The 23,252-nt window shown below is 35.1% G+C and overlaps 1 protein-coding gene across 1 annotated transcript; it reads right to left on the reverse strand.

Annotated features, from left to right (window-relative positions):
* Positions 1-760: 760 nt before the first annotated feature.
* On the reverse strand, positions 761-14,956 carry LOC137408275 (rho GTPase-activating protein 20-like). The gene is made up of 6 exons (XM_068094730.1): positions 14,771-14,956; positions 12,820-13,031; positions 10,175-10,348; positions 6,901-7,019; positions 3,371-4,096; positions 761-1,518 (listed from the first exon to the last, which is right to left on the reverse strand). The coding sequence occupies exons 1-6, from the start codon at positions 14,850-14,852 to the stop codon at positions 777-779; spliced, it is 2,055 nt and encodes a 684-aa protein (XP_067950831.1). The 5' UTR covers positions 14,853-14,956; the 3' UTR covers positions 761-776.
* Between the last annotated feature and the right edge of the window lie 8,296 nt (positions 14,957-23,252).

The raw sequence follows: 23,252 nt of genomic DNA on the forward strand, positions 1-23,252 counted from the left end.
GTTACTATAGCTATGTTTGTCTGGAGGAGAGATGTTAGACCTGTTTTATATGTTTATTTTTGGATAGCGGTAGATATTTCTGTACGTACAATGTTATGCAGGAAATCATATATCATTGTTTCATCTATGCAAGCAGTTATCTATGCACCTATTTTGATCAAAAATGTTTTTGATAGCTGTTTCATTTGAAAGCTATATTTGTGATTTCAAAAACAAGGAATTGTTTTTGCTTTTTTTAATGATAAGGTATATGTTGGTTTTTCTACATCACCCGTTTTTTCAGATTGCGTAAACTATGTTTTTAACCAAACTTCCGGTAGTTTTACATTCAGCCAAAACACTAGGATGCTTGCAGTCTGAAATTTAACATGGTGCTTTTCATATCAATCTACTAAATCGCAGAGACAATTGCTGACAATGATATTGCTGGTTATTTAAGCGTTGCGCTAACGAAAAGCTAATTTTAAACTTTATGACTGCACACCATGTATTTGAATGACTTCATACACTCATGTGATCTTCATAACAATCATTATCTATTTCCATTATTACACAATATTTTAACCATTTTGTGCAAAATATATATTAATAACACAATATTCTCAATATGTACACTCGTAAAAAAATTACTTCAACAGTTCACCTATTTACAGTGTGCTCTGAAGAACTTGCTAATATAGGGATGAGCATCTTAAATAATTTGTTATCCAATATTTACAACCCTGAGAAAGTTTTGAAAGAATTAGAAATTGCAATTGGAGGTCACTAAAAATAACTTAGACAAAATAACATGTTTCTTGCATAGTCTGAGCCGGTTGCTGTCTATATGCAGGAGGGCGTGGCAGTGTGCCTGTTCTTTGCTCAAATACTGTCAATAACGATGGTCTGCTGCGATTGGTCTGTTGTCTGTAGGTTGAGTAGCTATTGGTTGTATTTTTGCTACGGGATCTGCTGATTGGCTGATGCCTGTGAAAAGGCAGATTTTCATACAAAGGCGACGTCTGCGTGATATAGTTCTGCGGACGTGGCAAGTTTGGTGATGGGCCATAAAGCTCACTGTTTTCATAAATTGGTTCCACAGCATCCGTAACATTCAGAAGACGTGATTGTTCGGCGCGGGGACAGTCCGGCGAGTTTTGAGATTTTGGATTAATAGACCCAATCTGAATTCTAGTGACATGGTTCACAGGTGGCAGAGGTTCAGACTGGCATTTATCAATGACAATCATGGGAACTTCCGCCTGTTTCCATTCTGACTGGCCGCATGTGATTGATACTAGTTCTGCCCTGTGAGGGTTTGCCGATTGGCGTCTTTGGGCATAATAAGCACTGCTTAAAGTGTGCTGAGACTGTGGCCTCCGAAGGCTGTAGAATCTGTCTTCAGCTGTTTGAGCCTCTCGAGGTTTGGGTATATATCTGTAAGTGATTCTGTCGTACGAAACACTCTGCTGTCTCTTACACCTTGTTTCCGAGTTGTTTGGCGGTCGAAGGGTGCTACTCCTAGCCAGACCCGAAGACCTACAGCAACAAAGTAACCATCAGCAAACTTATCCTTAGCTCTTAGTAAAAGAAGACCATCTTACTGAACAAATATTTTATTAGAACAACAACCTCCGCTTGTACAAATGAGACCCGCGAGGTTAAAAACTAGTAAATGGACATATTAAACATTATAATCAAGTTGATGCTCCTCTAAAACTGTCATAATTTCAACATACTCAGCAAATGAACATATACGATGTTCTAGAAGAAGACGACTTCTTATGTTTAATGTCAGTCTTATATTCACATATAAACGGTTTACTAGTTTTTCTAGTTGGTTGATCAAACCAGGAACTGCCTCTTTCAACAGCGACTCAATTCAAATGGCTCGCATTTCGTAATGCCTTTTGACACTTTTTAAACCAGCCAGTACTGCATTGAAAATCGACTGCCTTGTAAATTTCATTAATTATTTTAAGGAATTTTTAGAGCTGGCAGTGAATCAGGATGCAAGGAAATAGCTGGAGACAAACACCTGGATGTAGATTATTCTAAAACAATACAGCAATGTGGGAATCCGTTAAAGGGTTCAATGGTGTTATGCTGATCAGCCGATTTGTTTTAGCCACTGGTCCTTTCTAGGAATTCTAGGTGCTACTCGGAATTTAAGCTTTGCATGATTTCTAGTAGCAAAATCACTAGCGTTGGGTAATGTTATAACTAAGCCTTTGTGTTCAAAATCGATTCATATAAAGCTCAAAAGTATTGGAATGTTGCCTCAAACCTACTAGTTGTGCCGTTATTAAAATGGCCAGTTATCCAGCCTGAGAGAGCCACAAATTCAAGCACTACCTGCTAGTTTTCCATCTCCCGGTGTAACCGCAAGACCACAAAAAATGCAGATTTATGCCTATAAACCCAGCCATCTACTCAACATAGTTAGAGACAGTTGTACAAACAACTGTAGGAATGGTGCTTAGAATACTGAGCTGGAAAAATGATATTACAAACCGGGAAAGATGCTATTTATATTTTTAATGCGCTGGTAAAGCTTCACAAGTACTGTATTGCGGGAGTTTAACGTCATTTTATAAGTAATGGGTAATCAACAAGTGAAAAACTAGCTGGTTTTTACGCAAAGATTAAGAATAGCAAATCGAAACGCTTGTCAGCTATTAAGTCGACTTTCCAAATTAATTTCAATTGTTAAATGAGCACCTCGCTAACTCAGATTGTCAACTTAATTTTAGATCGTCAGATAGTCAAAAGATTTTATCAGAAAGTATCAGTATTTCTCTATCATTGGAGAATGTTTTTGATGTTTGAGGTGATCTGACTGCCAGTATGTTTTAAGATTAAAATTGGCAACCTTGATTGCGATTTAAATGTCTGGAAGAAAAATACTGCCTAAATGATGTCACTCGCTGCTATTATTGCTATAGTTGATATCGTCTGTTGCGTTCAAGATGCAGCCTTGCATATCTCTATTCTTTCAGTTTTTTCGCAGCTGTAGACCTCATAATCACACTTTTGCTTGAATGTTAGCATTTGAACCGTGACCTAGTTTTATTGATTTTAATTTTGAAACATCGTTGCAATCGGATCAGGTCGAACATCAAATTTAATTACAAATGATAGAAAAATACCGATACTTTCTGATAAAATCTACTGAAATTTTGTGTGAGTTCTTCATTAAGAAAAAAGATATAAACTTCTATTAAGATAGTATTGCTCATTAATACAGGAAGACAGGCTACTAATAGTGTTTAAATATCACTTTAGTCTAACCATTTGGGGTTCAGGTCATCATGCTTTCAAACTATGGTCATGCTTCTTCCATTAATACCTGACACATATTTCTCAAATTCCTTTGTGACACTGGCCTTACCTTGTACACCAGTTCTCAGATGAGGCTTTGCATTGGTAATCATTTCTACATCCATTTGTGCTGCCTTGACATATCAGCTTTTTTCCTCCTTGCGAGAACGCTTTGGAACTTTGCGAAGGCATGTTAACGTAAACGGTGTTGTTGTTTTCTAGCTTTGCGATGTGTTCTACGTAAGTCATTTCCTCGTCTGAGGCATACGTGTCGCAGTCAAGACTGTCGTATGAAAGATTTAGGCGTTTTTGGATCGGCTCGGAGGCTTTTCCATCATTGGTTACTTCGCTATCATGTGACACGTCATCGAGTATGAGCCCCGAATCAAATGATAGTCTTGAGGGTGAGAGTTGTCTGCCTAGCTGATCTGTCAATGCATCCATAGAGTGAGAGTTTGTATAACATTTGGGCTTCTCCGTGAATATGGAGTCCAGCGACATGCTGGTTTTTCTGGCTAAGCTGTTGTCGCTGCTTCTCAAAACGGTAAGAATACTTCGACCAAAGATTTCCAGGCAGTTGTTGATGAGAAACTCTGTTACGGAGACAACGGCTTTGCTCGCTTTCTCTACCTCGCGACAACTGGTAGAGGTGGTCCAAAGAAGACAAGGCCCAAGGCAAACCGACAAGTTGTAACTGTTCATTTGGTTTTCAAGGCATCTTTGTTGAATTCTGTAGAGAACCGCGATGGTTTGTTTTAACAGTAGCTGGTTTCCTCCAGGAAGTTTACAAATCAATCTGCAGATAAATCGGAACATATAAACGTCGTTTTATTTTCTCAACTACAAAGTTAATTCAATCAAAAAAATCACAATAAATGGGATACAGGAGAGATAACCAACTAAGTTCTAAAAAAGCTGTGAGGTAGGGACCGATTACGCGAGGCAGTTTAATGTTGTGTTCGAGCATTTTTGCCCTGGAAGGCTCATAGCATTCCTTAGTTAAGTGGTGGAATGAGTGTCTTTGAATTAACAAAAGTTATACAGGAAATAGACCAAACCCAACATTCTTCCACTCCGCATTCTGAACAAACAATTTAGAGTAATATTCAGCCGAAGGAGGATTTAAATTTAAAGGAGCATTCAAATTGTATAAAATGTGTTTGATTTAGTCATACTAGTTGGTAAATCAAGAGAGAAGCTATGACATGTCAACTTTAAAAAGGTTGTCACAATACTGCATACCTGGCTGCTGCATTGAGGCAAGCTATTTGAAGCAAAACAACAAATGACTACTATTTTCGTCTATGAATTCTTATTTTCTGACCTTGTTGATGACAGACCGATATTAATACAACATCCCTATTTGGCAGCTTGTAATTTTTTGCTCAGTTTGCTAATTCAATAAACAAGCATTTGGCATGCTTGATGAAAAGCATGAATTGCTTGCGTGTCTTTATTCTCAACAATCGTACAAGAATAAATCAACCGTTTCCATGGCGACAAACAGGAAATTCTTGTATGTTACACAATAACCGATGAGTTGAATCAGTAAGGATGGGTGGACATATTCACAAGAGAGCTGCTTCAACATATTCAATCTTTCAGTACCCTATCGCTCTTTTTGTGAATCAGTTGTAAGATGCACAAGAAGCAACTACCATGTTTCTAACAAACTTCTATCTGTATCTCAATAGCAGCTGTATGGATTTGTCTTCTCAACATTACATGTGACAAAGTGCATGAATCAGTTTTTATTGGCCTCTATTCAGGTGCAACAATACTTTTCTTATCTTTTTGTGTTCTTTCTTTTTACCAACTCATTGTTGATCAATCTCCCCTAGAATGTATTATTTTGGCAGCTATCGGTCCAGCCCTAAGAAGTTCATCGCCAAGAAGTTTCGCTGCGCCAGCATTACATATTTATTCTCGTATTACCGCTTCAGATGAGGGAATATTTTCAAGCATTTTTCTTTGTATAAGTCATTCAGCTCTTCATATGATTTGAGATCAAAGCATACTAAACACAGAGCAGAGGCAATAGATAAAAAGCTATTGTCAGAACAACATTTACCATCTTGGCAAGGCTTCACATAGTTCGTAAGGAGGTAGAACGTGTAAAGGAAACTAGAGTAAGTAAAAAGAACAAAGTTTTTAATCACGTGAAAATACATATGTCTATGGAACAAGAACAGTTTGAACTGCTGTCCTAAAATAATTTTAAGCTGCTACAAATATGTAGCAGCACAAATTTGAATCAATGTATGCTTTCGATTCGGGAGCTGGTGGGCGACAGTTTTGCCACGACAATAGCTGGTAGATGTGTTCAGACTGAGATTTATGTGGACTAGTACCCTGGAAGTCAAGTGTTTCGTGAGAGATGGTCAGGTGTGCTACACGCTCAATCATTCTAAAGACCTTGATGGTGAATGGTCGGGGAAAGTGGTAGTGTACCAGGTTTCAAATCTGAAAGTCATGTGTTCGAATTCTGTTAAAAGCATTTTTTCTAACCTCTAAGAGTGGCTTCGGACAGGCGGATTGACACGGCTCTTATTATAGTAAAGATTTGACGAGTTATCAAAGATTTGCTGTAGTAGTTACACATGTCAGATGAAAATAGTACAGACTCCACTCACTGAAATATATTCTGTGCGCAATTTAAGGAAACAGCGTGGCTTTGCAAAAGCAAGTTTTTTTGGGCAGCTGAAAATATTTGATATTGTTATTAAGGCTACTATTGAAATTTCATTGTGCTGCCAGAGATCATCTGGTGCTGCCAGAGATCATCAGGTGCTGCCGATAAAGCACAGCGACTCACTATCCACATAATTATTTTAAAATGGTACACTCCAATTGGTAGGTGTTAAAATGGTGGCCCGCTAAGCTGAAAGTCAGAAGTTCAAACCTTGTACAAAACAATCCTTTTTTGGTTACTTCCGGTTTCGAACCAACACGGTAAATTTATAGTAAAAAGGATTTGAGTCAGCATGAGATGAGCTCAAAATGTTTTTGCGAAAAGAATAATCGCATATAGATTGAAGCCAAGCTGGAGTGAGTTGAAGACATGTAGATTCATTTTCTCTTGTGGTGCAAAAATAATTGAGATTTATTCAGTAGGTTTAATTAGTGGACAATGGTAAAAGATAAATTGCATTTCTGGCCTTTTCTTTCTCACCTCATCTATCGGCGTGTTGAACAATATGCATGAATTAATTTAAGAATTCCTCATTTTAATTAACATTTCTCACCTTGAAGCGTATTTTAGGCCGTTGAGGAGTTTTGTAATCCATATATAAGTGACTGATTAAGCTGTGAATTCAGAGTTGAAAAAGTCAACAAGAGAGCTGTGACACAGCTTGAGCAATTTGACAAATTTAGCAACGGCGTCTTTCGTGTTCTGTGGCACATTCATGTGGCTATTGCCTTAAGTTAGCAACGACTGTGGAATAATTAATAATTCAAATATCGCTACTCATTTTAATAAAGCTTTAATATGTGGAAGAATGATCCTGTCAAGGTTTATTGAAATTTCAGTATCTGACAATTTTTGATTATAATCAATGACATTTTAATATGTCAGTTCCTAGTAAAGTTTATACTTACTGTTTGATTTGAGAGACTTTCTGTTCATCACTGGTGTTTCTACTTTCTTGGAAGATGGCCGTCCACTGATTGTATAATCGGTCGTCACAGACTTTATGAGGTATCTCTCGGAGGAATGTCTAAAATCACATGTTTGTCGCGTTGATTCGCTATACAGTGAAAAGATTTTATTGTCATCACTTGAATATATCCCTTACTTCATACAAACAGAGAATCAAGAATGAATTCATAACTACTGTTGCCAATACGATGTGCCACAATCACTATGTTTCCAATGCGCGTATTATGCGGATTTGGAATTGTGTGCTCATCGTGTGTGGCGGATTAAGGCAGGCACTTGGTTTAACAAAAGATAGAGAACTCTCCATCAGAGTTCATAGCGGGGCACTCCCAAATAACTGAAGTATGAAAAACGTTTAGAATGGAATAGCTTGTACCGCATATTCTTGCGCAACATGTGCAAGCCGCACTTCCATCTTTCGCAAGCATGAAGCATTCGATGAAAATTTGCTAATAACAAAACTCGTTGACTTGCGGGTTTTTTCCATATCCATCCAGTAGATCAACCATGTCATTCAAACAGTGAATATATTTTAAAGCCGTGCAATGAATTGTACAACCGTTTCATACTGTTACACGATTACATAAGAACAAAAATGAGTATTATATTATTATTGGTAGATAAAAGCATTTTCACAAAAAAGTTTGGTTCCTTCGTTAATTTCAACTAGTAACCAAAGCACAATTTTGTGAAAAAAACTGAAATTTGAAAAGATTTGATGATTAGGCATTTTAACATTAGAAAGCAAGCTCTCTTAAAATACCAAACACTTGTTGAAGCAAGTTTTTTGTCTGTATTATTTAAAAACTATCATCATTTATCCCAGCTATAACAACAGCTTATAAGGGAACCCAAAACCATATCCATTACTGAAGCTGTAGTCAAAAGACCTGGCGCAAAATGCTACTATCCAGAGCCAAGCCCAGAGATAATATAATCCTTGACAACAGCTTCGCAGGTGGCAGCCGATGAGCAGCAGCCGTATCTAGGTGTATGAAGTTTGCACTTCCTCAAAAGACCTTCAGGGCTTCCTGAACCATGACTTACAGAATTTTTAACAGAGTCGACTTGAAACAGCTGCATAGATTTTTACTATGAAAGCTATTTATAGCAATCAGCTAATGAAATGCTAATTTTCAATTGTTTAAACATGGCTGGGATTAGTATAAAACATGGCTTATATTTCGTACTTAGTTTTAGTGGTATACTCATCTTTTAAATAAATTGGCACCCTGACAGTTTGGTGCATGTGAGAGATATAACAACTAACTCCACAAATATTACTAAATGTAGTAGTGCAGTCAACTGGTGCAGATGGTAGTAGTCTTGGCCTAACTATAAGTCATGAGATTGAATCTTGGTGGAAGTAGTCTTTTTTCGATTCTTCAACTTCTGACAAACAACTCTTACTATACTAAAAAGTCCTTCAATTGAATATCTATCAATGGACAGGTGTGATGCTTTTAAGATTAGCTCACACAAAATTTTAGTAGATTTTATTACAAAAGCATAGGTATTACCATATTATTTGTGATTGTTTTTGATTTTTGATGTGATCTAACTTTTTAAACTAATTTTTTTAAATTGAAATCGACAAAATCTGATCGCTGTTAAAACGCTCAGAAGAGAAATAGGTGTGACACGACCTTACTGGTTGCAATAGTTGATATCGGTGAATTCATTCAAGTTGCAGCGATACGTGTCTGTATTCTATAACTTTCTTGACCACTATTATAGGTGTCATAATTACGCTTGATCTGAGCGCTTTTAACCACAATCAGGTTTTGTTGATTTTTGTTTTGAAACATCCTAACAGTCAGATCAACTCAAACATCAAAAACAAACGATTAAAAAATGCTGATATTTGTGATAAAATTTAATAAAGCTTTGCGCAATTTCATCTTTAAAAGCAAAGAATTTACTATAATAAGTTGATTTGCCGTTTTAAGATTCGCAGTAAAAGATTAAGGCTTGGTTCATTAGCAGTCTACAGAATCCCTTAGCTAAGCACTCTACTAGCTAACCAATAAAACCATCTTTTGTGATAAATGTCATGGACCAGATATAATCATTCTGTCAAGGTTGGTCCGTGCAGAGCACTCCAAAATGACGTCTTCCTATCATATGTTAACTCTATTGGCTCTTAATCAAACCTTTTCCATATTTGGAAAGGGACGCGAACAAGCTGAAGCAATCGACGCACAGAGTAGAATGTACGATCTATAGATGTGCCGTTCATTAATTGAAAATAGTAAAACAATAGAAAGATGTCAGATATGACGCTAATTTATTCCCACAAACAAACAGGATTGATTGGAATTCATTTACAAAACTGACTTTTTGGGAGACTCCCTAGTCATGGGCCTTTCCCTCATGGTACATGGTGTAGATTACAGGCGGTATTTGCATCTCATGCTGTATATCTGAGTGAATGACATTTTTTCTTATTGGGTGTTTTTCAAAACTGAATGGTATGTAGGTAAGTTGTGATATCGACTGACAAGAGGCTCTATGTAAATATTTGGTATTTCAAATTTGTATCCTCTCACACTTCTAACAAAGCAATCAAAAAAAAAATAACATTCAAACTCTCCTTCATAATTTAGTACGCTGTTTTCTTTTAAAAACTGATTTCGAGTTTAGATAAAATGACTCAAATCCTTGAAATATAGGAATATCTAATATACCAAAATAAATTTTGGATGAATTTACAACAAAAGCTTTTTGCAATGACTACAAATGTGTAGAGTTCTATATTTCATCACCAAAAAGCAAAGATGTCGAGCTTGTTGGCATGCACTCAATTATTACGTTTCAATTTTGCTGATTTGGAGTTGTGCGCACTTTGAGTCATAGCACTATCGGTGTTTCAATGAACACTCACATGTTGTGGATTATCGTGAGTGCTTTGTTAAAAAAGATAAAAAATGCTGCGCTAAAGGTCATAGTAATGCACTCCTGTCTCGTTTAAATCAAAATAGGAATCACTGAAGAATAGAAAATGTTTTAATTGGAATAGCTTGCGCAGCATTTTATTGCACAGCATTCACAAGTGCCGTTTTCATCTTTCGAAAGTATAAAACATTCCATAAAAATTTGTGAATAACAAAACTCATTTTACTTGTGGATTTTCGCATTTCCATCTTGCGAATGATAAGAACTTGCGGATTACCTCATCGTAGAAATACAGTGTATAGAACGGTTATAGTTTACCTTGAAGACGGCAGCTAATAGGAGTCCATTGCAACTCTCATCGACATCCCACTGAACAGAACCAGAGATAGTGTTTAGTTTTTCAACCAATAATCCACACTTTTTGGCATTGGGTGGTTTTCTAAAAATCTCTCTCGTAAAGGGTCCAACGTCTTGGAGATACAGCATGAGGTCCTATAAAATCATAGATTCAGTTTAAAAAAGTATTTTTTTCTATCTAATACAAATAAAAAAGGAGTCAATTCATAACATTCTCTGATACTTTATATCTATGTTAGTCAGCTTGTTGTCTTCTCTATGATTAAGGCTAATTTTTAGAGTTGATAGATTAGCTAGTAATGAATATGCTTGTTTATGATAGCAGACGTTAATAAAAATGCTCTACCCAATAAACTTGAGAGCACTTAATACATATAGCTATGCCAAGTAAACAAGTTTCAATACGATCATCTGTATTTAGCCTTGACCCTAAATAGGGCTTGTCATCGTTGTTGAAATTGCTTTCGTTTCCCTTTCATTACATTGATAAATTCTATTGGTGAAAAATTTTTGTCAGTTCAGTTAAAAAAGTTTCCAAAACAAAATGTTTGGCTGTGTAATGGTCTGGTAACAGTTTTAGACGAAGTTTAGAGTTTTTTTGAACACGTTTTGTCTCATTCTCTTGGTGGTGAGCTCATTGTCTGCCTTTTGAGCTCTTACTTGAAACTAAAAGCCTAACATTGTAGTAACTTTGTTGTAATTGCCGAGAACAGGAATGGATCAATGCAATAACCGTAGCTTTTCATGTACGCATCATTGACAAAATATAACCAAAGAAAAGATTATTGCCAAGTACTATTTCGTATGAAGCATTTTCGAGAAGACATTCACAGTGCAATATCAGGCCTTGCATCTACAGTTTAATGAAAATAAAATGAATATAAAAAAAAAATATGTCTATACTAAATCATAAAAAGTTCTATTGCTATATTTGTACACAGGATTATGGTACGTGAAAAAGATTTTTTAATTTCGAAGGATCAGAATTTGAAGAATAAAATAATTCACCAAAAGCAAACCCAACAGATTTGAAACAAAATATTTTTTAGCAAAACCATCATCTGACAGGCAAAAATATCTTATGGCTATATTTGCCGGAGTTACTCGAGTGAAAACCAGGATTTCAGTCTTGGACAATGTTTCAGTTGTCAAAACTCATGCATAAGTAATCCTCAACTCTCATTATTTTGATAGCTTCAGCTCCAGTTTAGGCGTAGGTTGTCACGAGACATGACACGCTCAAGCAGGTTCTCAACAGTTGACATTTACCCTATTGAACAGTTATGACCTTTAACGGAATGGTCAGATATATAGGAGACAGTAAATAGTGTGAGTGGTTAATCTGCCTTCACTGGATTATAGGAGATGAAGCTGATAAGTGTAGCGTCTTCTGTTAATTCCGGTCGAGAGTGAGATCGCTTTCACCTAAACTTGAGGGCATTAATCACCGCTAATGTTCATGTTTTTCCAAGTTTCACCTAGCGCCAGTAAAGCTACACGGTGTAAGATAATTTTCATTAACGCTTGCACTTCCTTATGTGATTCGCAACGTCATGATAAGATCTTGTTCAAGCCGTTCATGACCAGTGTAAATATATACTTCACTACGTAACCAACCCTTCAGAGGAGGCCATAATTATGCTTCCAGGTTTATAACCAATCGCGGCTGCGTAACGTCTGTGATAGATGTTTTTTTCCGGTTGACGAATAACAATATTTGACGTAGCTTGTCTAAAAGATGATTAAGCCGCATTCTTGTGTAGACTTCAAGCTTTAAAAGGGTGAAAGCCCACATATTTTCAAATCAGTAAATTCAGGTAGGTGTTTCCCTGCTTATTCTAGTAAAGCTCATTGGCCATAGCACACCAGGACAGCATGCCTCAATTGTGATTCACACTATATTACCGTATTTTCTTAACAATTACTTGTCTACCATTTGCACTGTAAACCTATGGCATCATTGATGCAACACATATTTGTAGAAAATATTGCAGCTGTCAATCTTTCCTGGTAGTTCAAAGAGCATCCACAGGCAGCGTTCACCACTTCGGCCATGGTTGTTAGCCGTGGCGCGTGGCTCAATGTATATTTTCTTTCATGACGTTGCTGCGGGACTGGTATTTTATTGTTTCCACGACCGCGTGAGAGCACTTTGTCGCGGACAATTCACTGATGCAAAATGCAGATGGGTTTGTGATCGTGTGAAAAATGTTATCACAGACGATCACTGATGTATTGTGTGATTATTTACCTACAGGTAACATCATTTTCAATGGCTAAACACTTTCATTAAAAATCTTTCTGAGAAATATTTGTTTAAAACCGCGTGTGCAATGGCAGTCATTTCAACTTTATTGGTTAGTTCTACAGTCTGCAAGCTATTCAGAAAATAGAAATCATGTTTTAGTACCACCAACACAGTTTCCAGACCACTAGCTTTTTGGCTTGCATCAGCAGACTTTAAAATGGAGTAAATTAGCTTTTGCTCAAAAGATCATATATAGCTTTCATAGCGTGCCTCGGGAAACTGATTTTAAAAAGCAGGCAAAGGTTTGCATTATATCTGTATTCATCTTCAACACAGCAAGGTAGCTCACAGAACTTACCGATATAGATTTAGGCAATTCCGGAGTGCAAATATCCAGTAGACGTCTGCCAAAGATATGATCCTTATCGGCAGACTTGCTGCCAGAGTGTGCGAATGGTACAGGTTCACTACTGTGTCTCCTGAAGAACTGACTTATCTTTTTAAATGGTGTTAGAGGAGACGTTCTTTCAGCTGAGAGATATTGATCTGGAGTCGAGTTCAACCTTCCAGCTGAAACCATGATGATTAAATGCTCACTTAATTGTTTGCGCTCATCTCAGCGGCGGAGCTATAATCTACTGTGTTGCAATATTTTGCCTACCGAAGTGTTATTTCTCAAGAACCCAGATCCTATATATTGTTTTGACCTCATAGCATTAGTATGTCATTAATAAAATCACGTCACTCATTCCTCTTAGTTTTGCAACCTCGACAAATGAAACACATCGTAGATTTCTCAATGTTTATCGATAGACATCACACTAAAAACAAGTAATGTTTAAGGACATTTCAACTCAGCCTGTTGTCACAAGCTCATTCATGATTTCATCATAGGTCTTATCTGAACTAAGAGTTTTTCAACACACTCTATTTTGACTTCTGGGATAAACTGCTTAAAAGTGAATCAAATTATTTTTCTAAGATGTAGTTGTCTGCTCCTTTTTATTGCATTTTCTGTTTGCTATCGTCGTTTTTCCACGTTAATCTTTTTCATTACTTAATTGACCAGGGTTTCATTTTAGGCGAAAGAATTTTCAAAATTATGCTATACACAAATCTAAGAAAAGAGCAGCAGTTACTCAATTTAATCAAATATATAGCTTTTCATATAGCGCCTAAAATACATTTCTTTGTTAAGAGAATGGACATTAGGTGAAAGATTGTTTAACAACCCAGCGATCATATTTTCAAAATTATTGTTAGATGTTTTATGCATTTGTTCATATCATGTAAGCTGAGATGAGTTGAAAACCTGTAATTGGTATTTACAAAACATAATTTAATAATTACCCGTAACCCTTTGTTTTTATATCTATTTATTGTTTTATAAAATTGTAAAAGCATCAAACTCATTTTTTAAATTTTTTAACAGTTTTTTTCCAAACTTCTTTCGAATTTTTTTTGTTTCCAGTTAATCTTTTTACCACTGTTTGTCAAACTCTCCAAGCAACACTCTCTCCTCTCCGATGCTATTCTCTAACATTCACCTAGTTTGAATTCATTATCGTTCTCATAGCTGTATAAACATCTTTTAGCTTTTGAGTAATCCACCTCTCAAGGTGCTGTTTCCCGTCTCTTTGGAAACAAACCTCACTTTTCACCTACATTTCTAGTATACACAAATGTTCCAAATGTCTACAGATTATGTGAGCCATAATCTGCCACAAATAGAGAAACTAACGCATTTCCCAGGAACGTGTTTGACATCCTTGTGTAATGCAAACATTTGCAATATATTAAACCAAACAGTTTAGTCTCGCTAATGCAAGAGCATATTTGAAGAACAAAGAACATTTAATGAAGAAATTTTCCACTTACGGAATGTGTCTAATTCTCACAAGACCTCACGTATGTAATAAAGCTGAAACTAGAAAGCCTCATAATCTAATCAATAGCATCAAGCTTTGACCAAGAATGTACGTTTTAGTTTAGGAACTTTCTGTTACTACAACCTTCTATTCTTGGCTCTTTGGCAATACTATTAGATTACCAACTTTTAAAACACTTCTGTTCAATTCTCTCAATAATTCCTGATTTCTGTTTTTGCATTCTTTTCTTATGAAATTTAACGAGAAATATAATTTTGTTGTTTACCAATGCCAATAAAAGGTTATACATGCATACAAGAATTGCTGTTGAACTCGTTTAAGAGAATTGATTTGCATTTTCACATTGTTGAGCTTGTAATCTTTTAGCCTACACACTCCGATTTCAGATTAATTTAGCATTTTTCGTCAACTTTTACATACCTGCTGCTAGTTCGGCGACATCAAAGGACGATTGCTTGATATGGCTTGTTTTTCCTTTCCGAGTCAAAGTCGGAAACGACATTCTTTATGTATCCAATAGATAGTTTTCTTGTATATCCAAATAATCAAGCTTCGCGTGATATTTTAGACCTGCATCTAGCGAATAAACCTTCCTTCGCAGGATAGTTGCACCATGCCAGATCTTGTTACAAAAGGCAATTGTTTCACTGAAGCAGTCACTATCAAATCCGCTGATGAATGAATGAATACATGGGGAGTAGGCTGGCCACATGCATAAACATTAAAACAAATGTCAAATACTCCTATGCAAAATAGTTTTAAGCGGTGGATACAGCAGAGCATTGCTAACATTGCCAAACAACTTTAAAAATTAACTTTGTTAAATTTTAGCAAAAGTTTTCAACAAATCTTTCTATTTTAAAAATAGGTAAATATTTTTAAATTAAACCAAAGAATGAATACAAAATTGGTCAAATAATAAATTTACAATGATGGCATTTTTGGTACAGATCGTTGATCCACCCCTGAAGAAAGTGTTCAGATGCAATGTCATACTATGGAGATAATGATTGATGGTTGGTGTGAAGGGGCTAACGAAGCAGAACCTTACAAGAGCTGAACAGAATACCTACTGTAGACATTAAACTAACGGTCTCTGAAAGCTGCTCGACCATTGTCAAATCTTACGTGTTGACAAGAAGGACACTTGGCAATCGTTTCACTACATAAACCAGTTGATTGATCAAGAGATGCAGATATAAAGGCAATATCTTCCTCCAGATGACTTTCATCTTAAAGAAATCAGCTAGAATCGAAAATGCTGAGTTGTTATAGGTTTACTGGCAGCTGTTTCTTTTTCTGCTCCTTTTCATTGCATAATATCTGATTGCCAAAATGTTTATGAGCTCAATACGCTACAGCGGTGCTGACTCCAGCACACTGTCAGCGATGCAACAACAGATATGCTGTCCAATTATTGTTACAAGTCTACTGGCAGCTGTTTCTGTTTCTGCTCCTTTTCTTTGCATAACATCTGGCTACCAAAATATTTTATGAGCTCAATACGCTACAGCGGTGCTGACTCCAGCACACTGTCAGCGATGCAACTTCAGATATGCTGGTTAATTAGATGTGTAATAATAAATGCTATTCTAACAGTTCTTGTGAATTGTTGCATTGCTGTCATGGCCACTTGGTCTTCTTTGTTGTCTTGAGTCATTTAGTATAACAGACACATAGTTGTGAATGCGTATACAGCTTAACAAGTCGAACACAGCTTCACACAGCTTCAAATATTCTGGTTCACTTTGGTCATCTTTTAGTTCAGTTAAGAATGAACTTGCGCAAATTTTTCGTAGGATTTATCGAAAGTATTGGAATTTTTTTAATTATTTGCGATTGTTTTTTATGGTTAAGGTGATCTGACTGCCAGAATGTTTCAAGATTAAAATCAGCTAAACTTATTTGTGGTTAAAACACTCAGATCAAGCAAAAGTGTTATTGTGATTTCTATAGTCTATATAAAGATCTGGTGAGGTTTGGTAAAGTTATACGACCTTGCCGAAAGAAAAGCTGGCTGTACCCTGTGAAAATTGGGCTGCTCCGTAATTACTATCAGAAACAAATCTTGGTTACCATTGTTACGATGCTGCTAGGGTGGCTTAAATTGCAGTTAATCTTTTAGCAATCTCCTTGATGCTTAATGGATTAGCATCTTAAAAAAACGGTCTCAAATAGGCAGCCCACATTGCCTAGCAACCAATTTTGTTTGTGAAAAGGTGCCACACCTATAGAGAACAAGCGAAGTCAGAAAACTGCATATGTGTAGAAACCCGCTCAATAAATGCTTGTAAAAGTGCTAAAAATGATAATGAAAATGTGAAAAAAAAAATTTAAGAATCTTTGCTAAAATCAAAGACATGTCTGTCTGTTTGTCCATCTGTTTGTCTGTTTTCCTGTCTGTTCAAGGTCAAGGGTTGAATGGGAATTGTACTCAGGTACCTAAGCTTTGCAGCTAAGTGCACTACTAACTGCACTACCAGATTAGATACCTTGCAATATCCCAGAATAATTGTGTGCATAATGACTCCACACGATGAGGACTTCGTCGGTGCATTGGACCCCCTGGGTAGTAGATCATTGTAATAATCTTTGACCAGATTTCTAAAACTTGCTAAAATTCTCAGAGCGTTCTTTTTTCAATGTTTGACTGACAAAATGCGTTAACAAAACTTGCGCATGCAGCCTACACAAAATTATCACTTGCAAAATCCTAAAGTCAAAATCTTGTCAACTTAACTAAGACGCAGTGAAAACTTTAACTAGATTCTATTGCAAGTTGAAGAGGTAAAAACTAAAATTATAATATACCGTCAACCAAAACTGATCTATATTCTAAACTAAAATTGGTTATTCCATTTTTTATTAACAAAGATATTGCAAACTAGTTAATTAAGGTATATAGTCAGACAAAAAATATACCGATATCTTACAAATGTTTTGAATGTAGAAAAAGGAATGCAACAGCAAATACCAGCAACGGCTTTTGGCTCTGGTGTCAGCAAAGCATTTTTGGCTGCCAAAAAGCTTTTCAGTGCAAATCACTTTCAGTCAATCATGTCTGGCTATGGTTTAGGGTTGATCTTCAAGGACCACAGCTAAATTAAACAACCACCAACTGCACCAAATTAGAATTCCATTATAGAATACTCGGTGTAATCTAAGATCATTTCTTTCTTAAGAAAGTCAAATATAAGAAACCTGGAATGACCAGGTTAAACATTTTTGTGGTTCTAGCATTTCTCAGTGCTCCAAATTCTATGTCAATACTTGGTACCTAGCCAAGGTAGTCATTCCCATGCCAAGTGTCAATATTTTCTGCCTTTACTTAAAGGTCAGTATTCAACATCATATACCTCTATGATGTTGAGGGGCAGTACTGCACACCCTCCACATAAAGCTGAAAAAAAGCAAGAAAAATGCAGTTATTTTGCATGTGAAAGATTTTTGATCAAAAACACTGCTCAAGTTGGATTTTGAAAAGGAATAAAACTCGGATTTTATATGCCAAATTAAATATCTTTTGCTAAATTTGACAAGAATTTTAAACGCTTTTTCAAAAAAATTTATAACTAGTTTTTCAAACTTTTGCACTGTTTTAGAATAAGAAGTAGTACACACTTTTTGATGCTGAAAAAATAATTTGAAACCAGTTATGGTTCTTCAAAGACCTGTAGGCAATAAACGGATTTACAATTTTTAAACTCTGTGTAATGCAATGTGCACATGAGCTTATAAATTATTTTAAATATTTCAGTTAAATTTTATGCCAACTAATTTTCAACATAAGCAGTCACATTGGTCAATAACCTAAATGGCTCACATGCATTACATTTTATACTTTGTTTTTTATTGGTGATAAGAGCACACTGCTTGAGATAATAAGTTTGTCCAATTAAGAAGTAAAATACACAGTGCTAATTAAATGCTGCCTCACTGTTGTCTAAAATCACAATCGTTAAGTGTTGAAGTCTTCTTTGATTGGTTATTATAAATTGAACTCGAGTGATTAGAATTTTTATAGATTTTTTGGCTGCCTTCTCATTGGCTAATAATCGAAAATGTTTACAATTGATTGGTTGCTAAATTTAGTTTTTAGCAAGATTTCTCTGATCAGATCGTATGCATAAACCTTCACTTATATTTTTTTCAAACTATCATACTTACGATGAGTTTTTAATATATTGATTATTTTATAATTTATTTAGCGTATATAGGCTGAACAAAACACAACTTGTTTTATTAATTTTCATTTTTAAGTTAAGGAAAGAGAAGTTTATTTGTTCTGAGAAATCAAAAAAAAGTTCTGTGAGAGCTTCCATGAATCAGAGGTTTCTAATAGTAAAAACCTCAAAAGATAAACATCCATCAGACATGCTGGATTATTTTCAAATAAAAGTCCCGAGGAACTCACAAAGAGTTGTTTAATTTACATAAACACATCAACTGAAGTTAGTTTGTTACAAGCATCATAATATAATGATTGTCTGTTTATATATATAAATCTCTGTGCTTGTCGTCTGTGCGTTTAGTTATAGCGATAAGTTTAAAGTATGAAAAACCCGCTTCGTATCGAATTGGAACGTCGAACCTCCAGATCTGCCACCAGACATTCTATCCATTAAGCCACACAGCCTATTTGCTATACAATAGAATCATTGTGCACATAGTTATTACACCTGCCAATCTTTAATAGTTATTGGTTGAAATACGATTCCATATATACCTATGCCTCATGCTTGAACTATTTTACGAAAAGAAAATTTTACGAGAGGAAAAACATCTGCCCAGACCTTCTCAAAATGCTACAAGTATTATGTATATATGGCATAGACTTGAACTTGTATCACACAGAAATAAGCAAACATCTTCATTTAAAAGTTAGATGGTAAATATATGTTGATTTTTTGTGCACAACAACTTTTTTATCATCCGTGTAACGCCGGGCATTCTCCTAGTATAAATGTAAAATGGCAGCAAGGACTTAACCTAAATATTCTAAATAGACAGCTTTACAAGGAGTATAATTATAGTGAAATTTCATCGGGACATTTGCATCGCTTTCAGAGATTTCGACTTGATACAAACACTTTACCTAGTAGAAAAACAACTCTGGGCATATAAACGTGTTGAAACTACGCTTTTTATGAAAACAAAAACCGCTATAAGCTTGTTAAAAAAGGAATTTAGTGTGTGTTCAGAGCAGCATTGCATCATCACAGTTGATATTTTATTTTCACATTGAATTAACTAATACTAGCTCAGTGTATCTGTTTTTGGTAATATGAATAGTATTTATAGTATATTGTAAATATAGATTTAGTTTGTATGTTATACAATTGATCTCCACACAGTCAGCTGTTTTGTTTTAATCAAGGTGTATGAATGGAGCTTAAAGAGCATATGCTATGTAGTATACACATGAATGCTTGATCCTATATAGTATAATTTAAATAATACATACTGGGCGCTATACACAATATAATATTTACTGCATACTGTATACCGTATACCATATACTATATACTATGTATCATGTAGTCTATACTATAAATTATGCATTATGCACTATATACTACATACTAAACACAATATAGTTAGCACTACGTACCATCTACCATGTATTATATATATATATATATCAAATTTATATATATATAAATATATATATAAATATAAATATATATATATAAATATATATATAAATATATATATATATAAATATAAATATAACTAACTAGAGTGTGGAATAGGTTAATTTTACTTATCTTTATTCCAGATTGATGTTTTATTCTGGGTCACGACAGGTCTGTTTCGTGCATATACTCATTGGATATACCATTTTTTTATACATTTATATATATGTATAAAAAAAATTGTTTCCTCACCCCGGATACCCCGTATGGGTGGTAAATTCTGCTCTAACTCGGGTCTCCTACCAGAGACCTGGGAGTTTGAGCACTCGCCTCAAGATCTTAGCTGTTCCCAATAGCGCACTTTTCTGCAACTCACTTGAGTTGATTGTTGTTGGTATTTGGGCAAGCCACATTTTATGCGCCGGTGTTATTGCGCCCAATAACATATATATATTGCGCCCAATAACATATATATGGGATTTAACAATAATAATAGTAACAATAATAACATATATGTGGGATTTGTGTCCCTTGCCTAAGCTCTGAGCTGCACTGATGAGGCTTCAATAGCCGAAACAGTACTGTCTGTAGCATGAGTATATGCTCCCTTACTTCGGTTTGGTTGAGCACTCTGTGAGAGGTGCGGCACTATTAGCCTTTGTGCAAAGCTCATCACTTTTGTGATTTGAGCACTCTGGTGCCAGCACATTGACTTTCTTAGAGTCTGCGAGGCAACTTAGTTGTTTTGTGGCAGGAAGTCAACTCTCATTGGTAATGGGATTTGTGTCCCTTGCCTAAGCTCTGAGCTGCACTGATGAGGCTTCAATAGCCGAAACAGTACTGTCTGTAGCATGAGTATATATATATATATATATATATATATATATATATATATATATATATATATATATATATATATATATACTATAGCTGTGCCACCCGGCGTTGCTCGTGTAATAGAAGAGCCTTTGGACAGAAAATTGATTTGTATTTAACATGTAACAACCTTTGCCATTATAACTTTCAAACTACATATCATGAGAGAAGTGTGTCATGTAGTTGAACTAAATTAAGAGAAAAATAAAAACAACTGTAAAGGTTTTAAAACTTTGTCAAACAACTGTACCTTTCAAGATAGTAGCCTGGCATATTGCCAATGGAAAACTCCGCTAAGCTAGTTAATAAGGTTAGGCTTCCAATGACGGTAAGCCAGGACTTTGAGTCTGTATTGTTATCCAGCTCAGCTGTTCTAATAATAGCTATAGCCGGATTTCCAACAGACGGAATTCCAACAGACGGACTTTGAGAAATATATATATAGATATAGATATATATCTCAAACACCATTTACTATTACTATACACTATATATTATTGCTATCTTCTATACCTTAATACATATTGTACCACATGTATTTACTATCTACTATATATAGCAGTTTAATAAACAAAAATAATAAATAAAAATCCTATCACATGAATATAGAAGGTAGCTGAAAGATCAAACATATTGCATTTAAGCCTCTGGCATTAAAAACTCTAACATTAAAACAGCAGCATACCATGAAAAATATGTATCATATGCAGTCTCATATGACTTACTATATACCCTATGGCATATTGCATTATATGGCATATGATACATGTCATAGAGCACATAACATCTGTCGTAAGAACTATACTTTAATATAGTCATCTGTCATAAGATCCTGGTATATAAGGTTTGGCTTGTAAGTACATAATATATGGTACACTTCATATAACATATTTTCTTTGCTGTGTATCATGTGTTCAATATAATGTTATAGTATATTTATATACCCTATGTCAGAAAACAAGTAACATATTACTTTAAAAAGTTATGTTGCTTTAAGCACATTATATGCGGTATATATCATACAATATGAAAGATATTTTATTTGCTGTCATAACTCAAATATAATGTTATAAATAGCATACTCTGCATATTTTGTGACATATTTTATATGACATGTCAGTAGATACTTACCAAAGAAGTATCAAAGAAGTATGATATGATATGTCATATGACATATGTCCTATATCATACGTCATATCATATGTCATATGACATATGTCATATGACATATCACTAGATATTTGTCAAATCAGTAATTTAATATATTTCATATCACATATATCAAATTACTTCTCTGATAAACAATAGATATTTTATATAATATCTATTAATATAATATATAGAAGTAATATAATACATGTCATATGGTATATATTATATTACTTCTTATTCAGTTATTACTTTTGCAATTCAGAAAGCTACATTCTCTTAAGTTATGGAAGGAAGTTGGATGGGCATGATTAAAATGCATCACAAGGGCTTCTTAATGCAAGCCCAATTAGACGAACATTGACTAAGCCTACATTCCAGACGAGACAGCAGGAATGACAAGAGTGATTTGTGACAATGAGGTTATGTCGTACATGAACAGAAGGGTAACTGTGATTCATCTTCACATCGTTGACAGTCATGGTTGTTTAGAATTTCTGTGGTGATTGGTTTGCCACATATCGATAGAAACTCTTTCAACACTGAAACCTATTAATGACAAATGATAATGAAATCAAACTTTCATGATTATCAGGCATTCTTTTGTCGGAACAGGTCTTTGGCCCCAAACTAGTCTAAGTTTATGGTTACAGGACGATAGCCTCTAGGAGTTGCAAAGAGTGTCTAAGTAGAGATAAGAAAGAAAGTTTACGGAAGAGAAAATAGCAGCTAGTAAAAAGGGTTGAAGAAAGAGGGTGCAAAAGAGAAAAGATAAAGATGGAGATGGTTTTGAGATGAGACTTTAGAACAAAAGAAATATGCATAACAGTTAGAGATCGTGGCATATCGAAAGACTTTTATAAAACCCACTATTGATACTAGACTGAAGATACGTGTGTATACTTCAGTTTTATTTTTATCAATTTTTTATATATTTCACATATAATTTAATACATTGTTAGCTTTTGCAATGCGGTAAGTGATTGAATTGAATTTGAACTTTAATTTTGAAAACCATTGTTACCGCCGGTAACAATGGTTTTCAAAATTAAAGTTGCTACAGTGGAACTATGACTTTGTGAAGAGTCTCGGCTCATATAAGATAAAAGCAGTTCAAAGTGCTAGGGTATAGCAAGAATTCTAATGATCATTCCAATCAATATAATTATAGATTAGTCTATAGAAAAGCAATAAATAATTTTCACTTTTTTCACAATTTCAACAAAAAGAATGCTAAGTAA

The sequence above is a fragment of the Watersipora subatra genome, chromosome 11 (genome assembly GCF_963576615.1).
Source record: "Watersipora subatra chromosome 11, tzWatSuba1.1, whole genome shotgun sequence".
In the NCBI taxonomy this organism is placed as follows: domain Eukaryota; kingdom Metazoa; phylum Bryozoa; class Gymnolaemata; order Cheilostomatida; family Watersiporidae; genus Watersipora; species Watersipora subatra.

Coding starts and splice junctions, on each gene's coding strand:
- LOC137408275 (XM_068094730.1), bottom strand. CDS start 14,852: ATGTCGTTTCCGACTTTGACTCGGAAAGGAAAAACAAGCCATATCAAG. Junction 7,020..10,174: donor TATTAGCTGCCGTCTTCAAG/GTAAACTATAAC, acceptor ATGTGATTTTAG/ACATTCCTCCGAGAGATACC. Junction 1,519..3,370: donor TCTGAGAACTGGTGTACAAG/GTAAGGCCAGTG, acceptor TTGTTGCTGTAG/GTCTTCGGGTCTGGCTAGGA.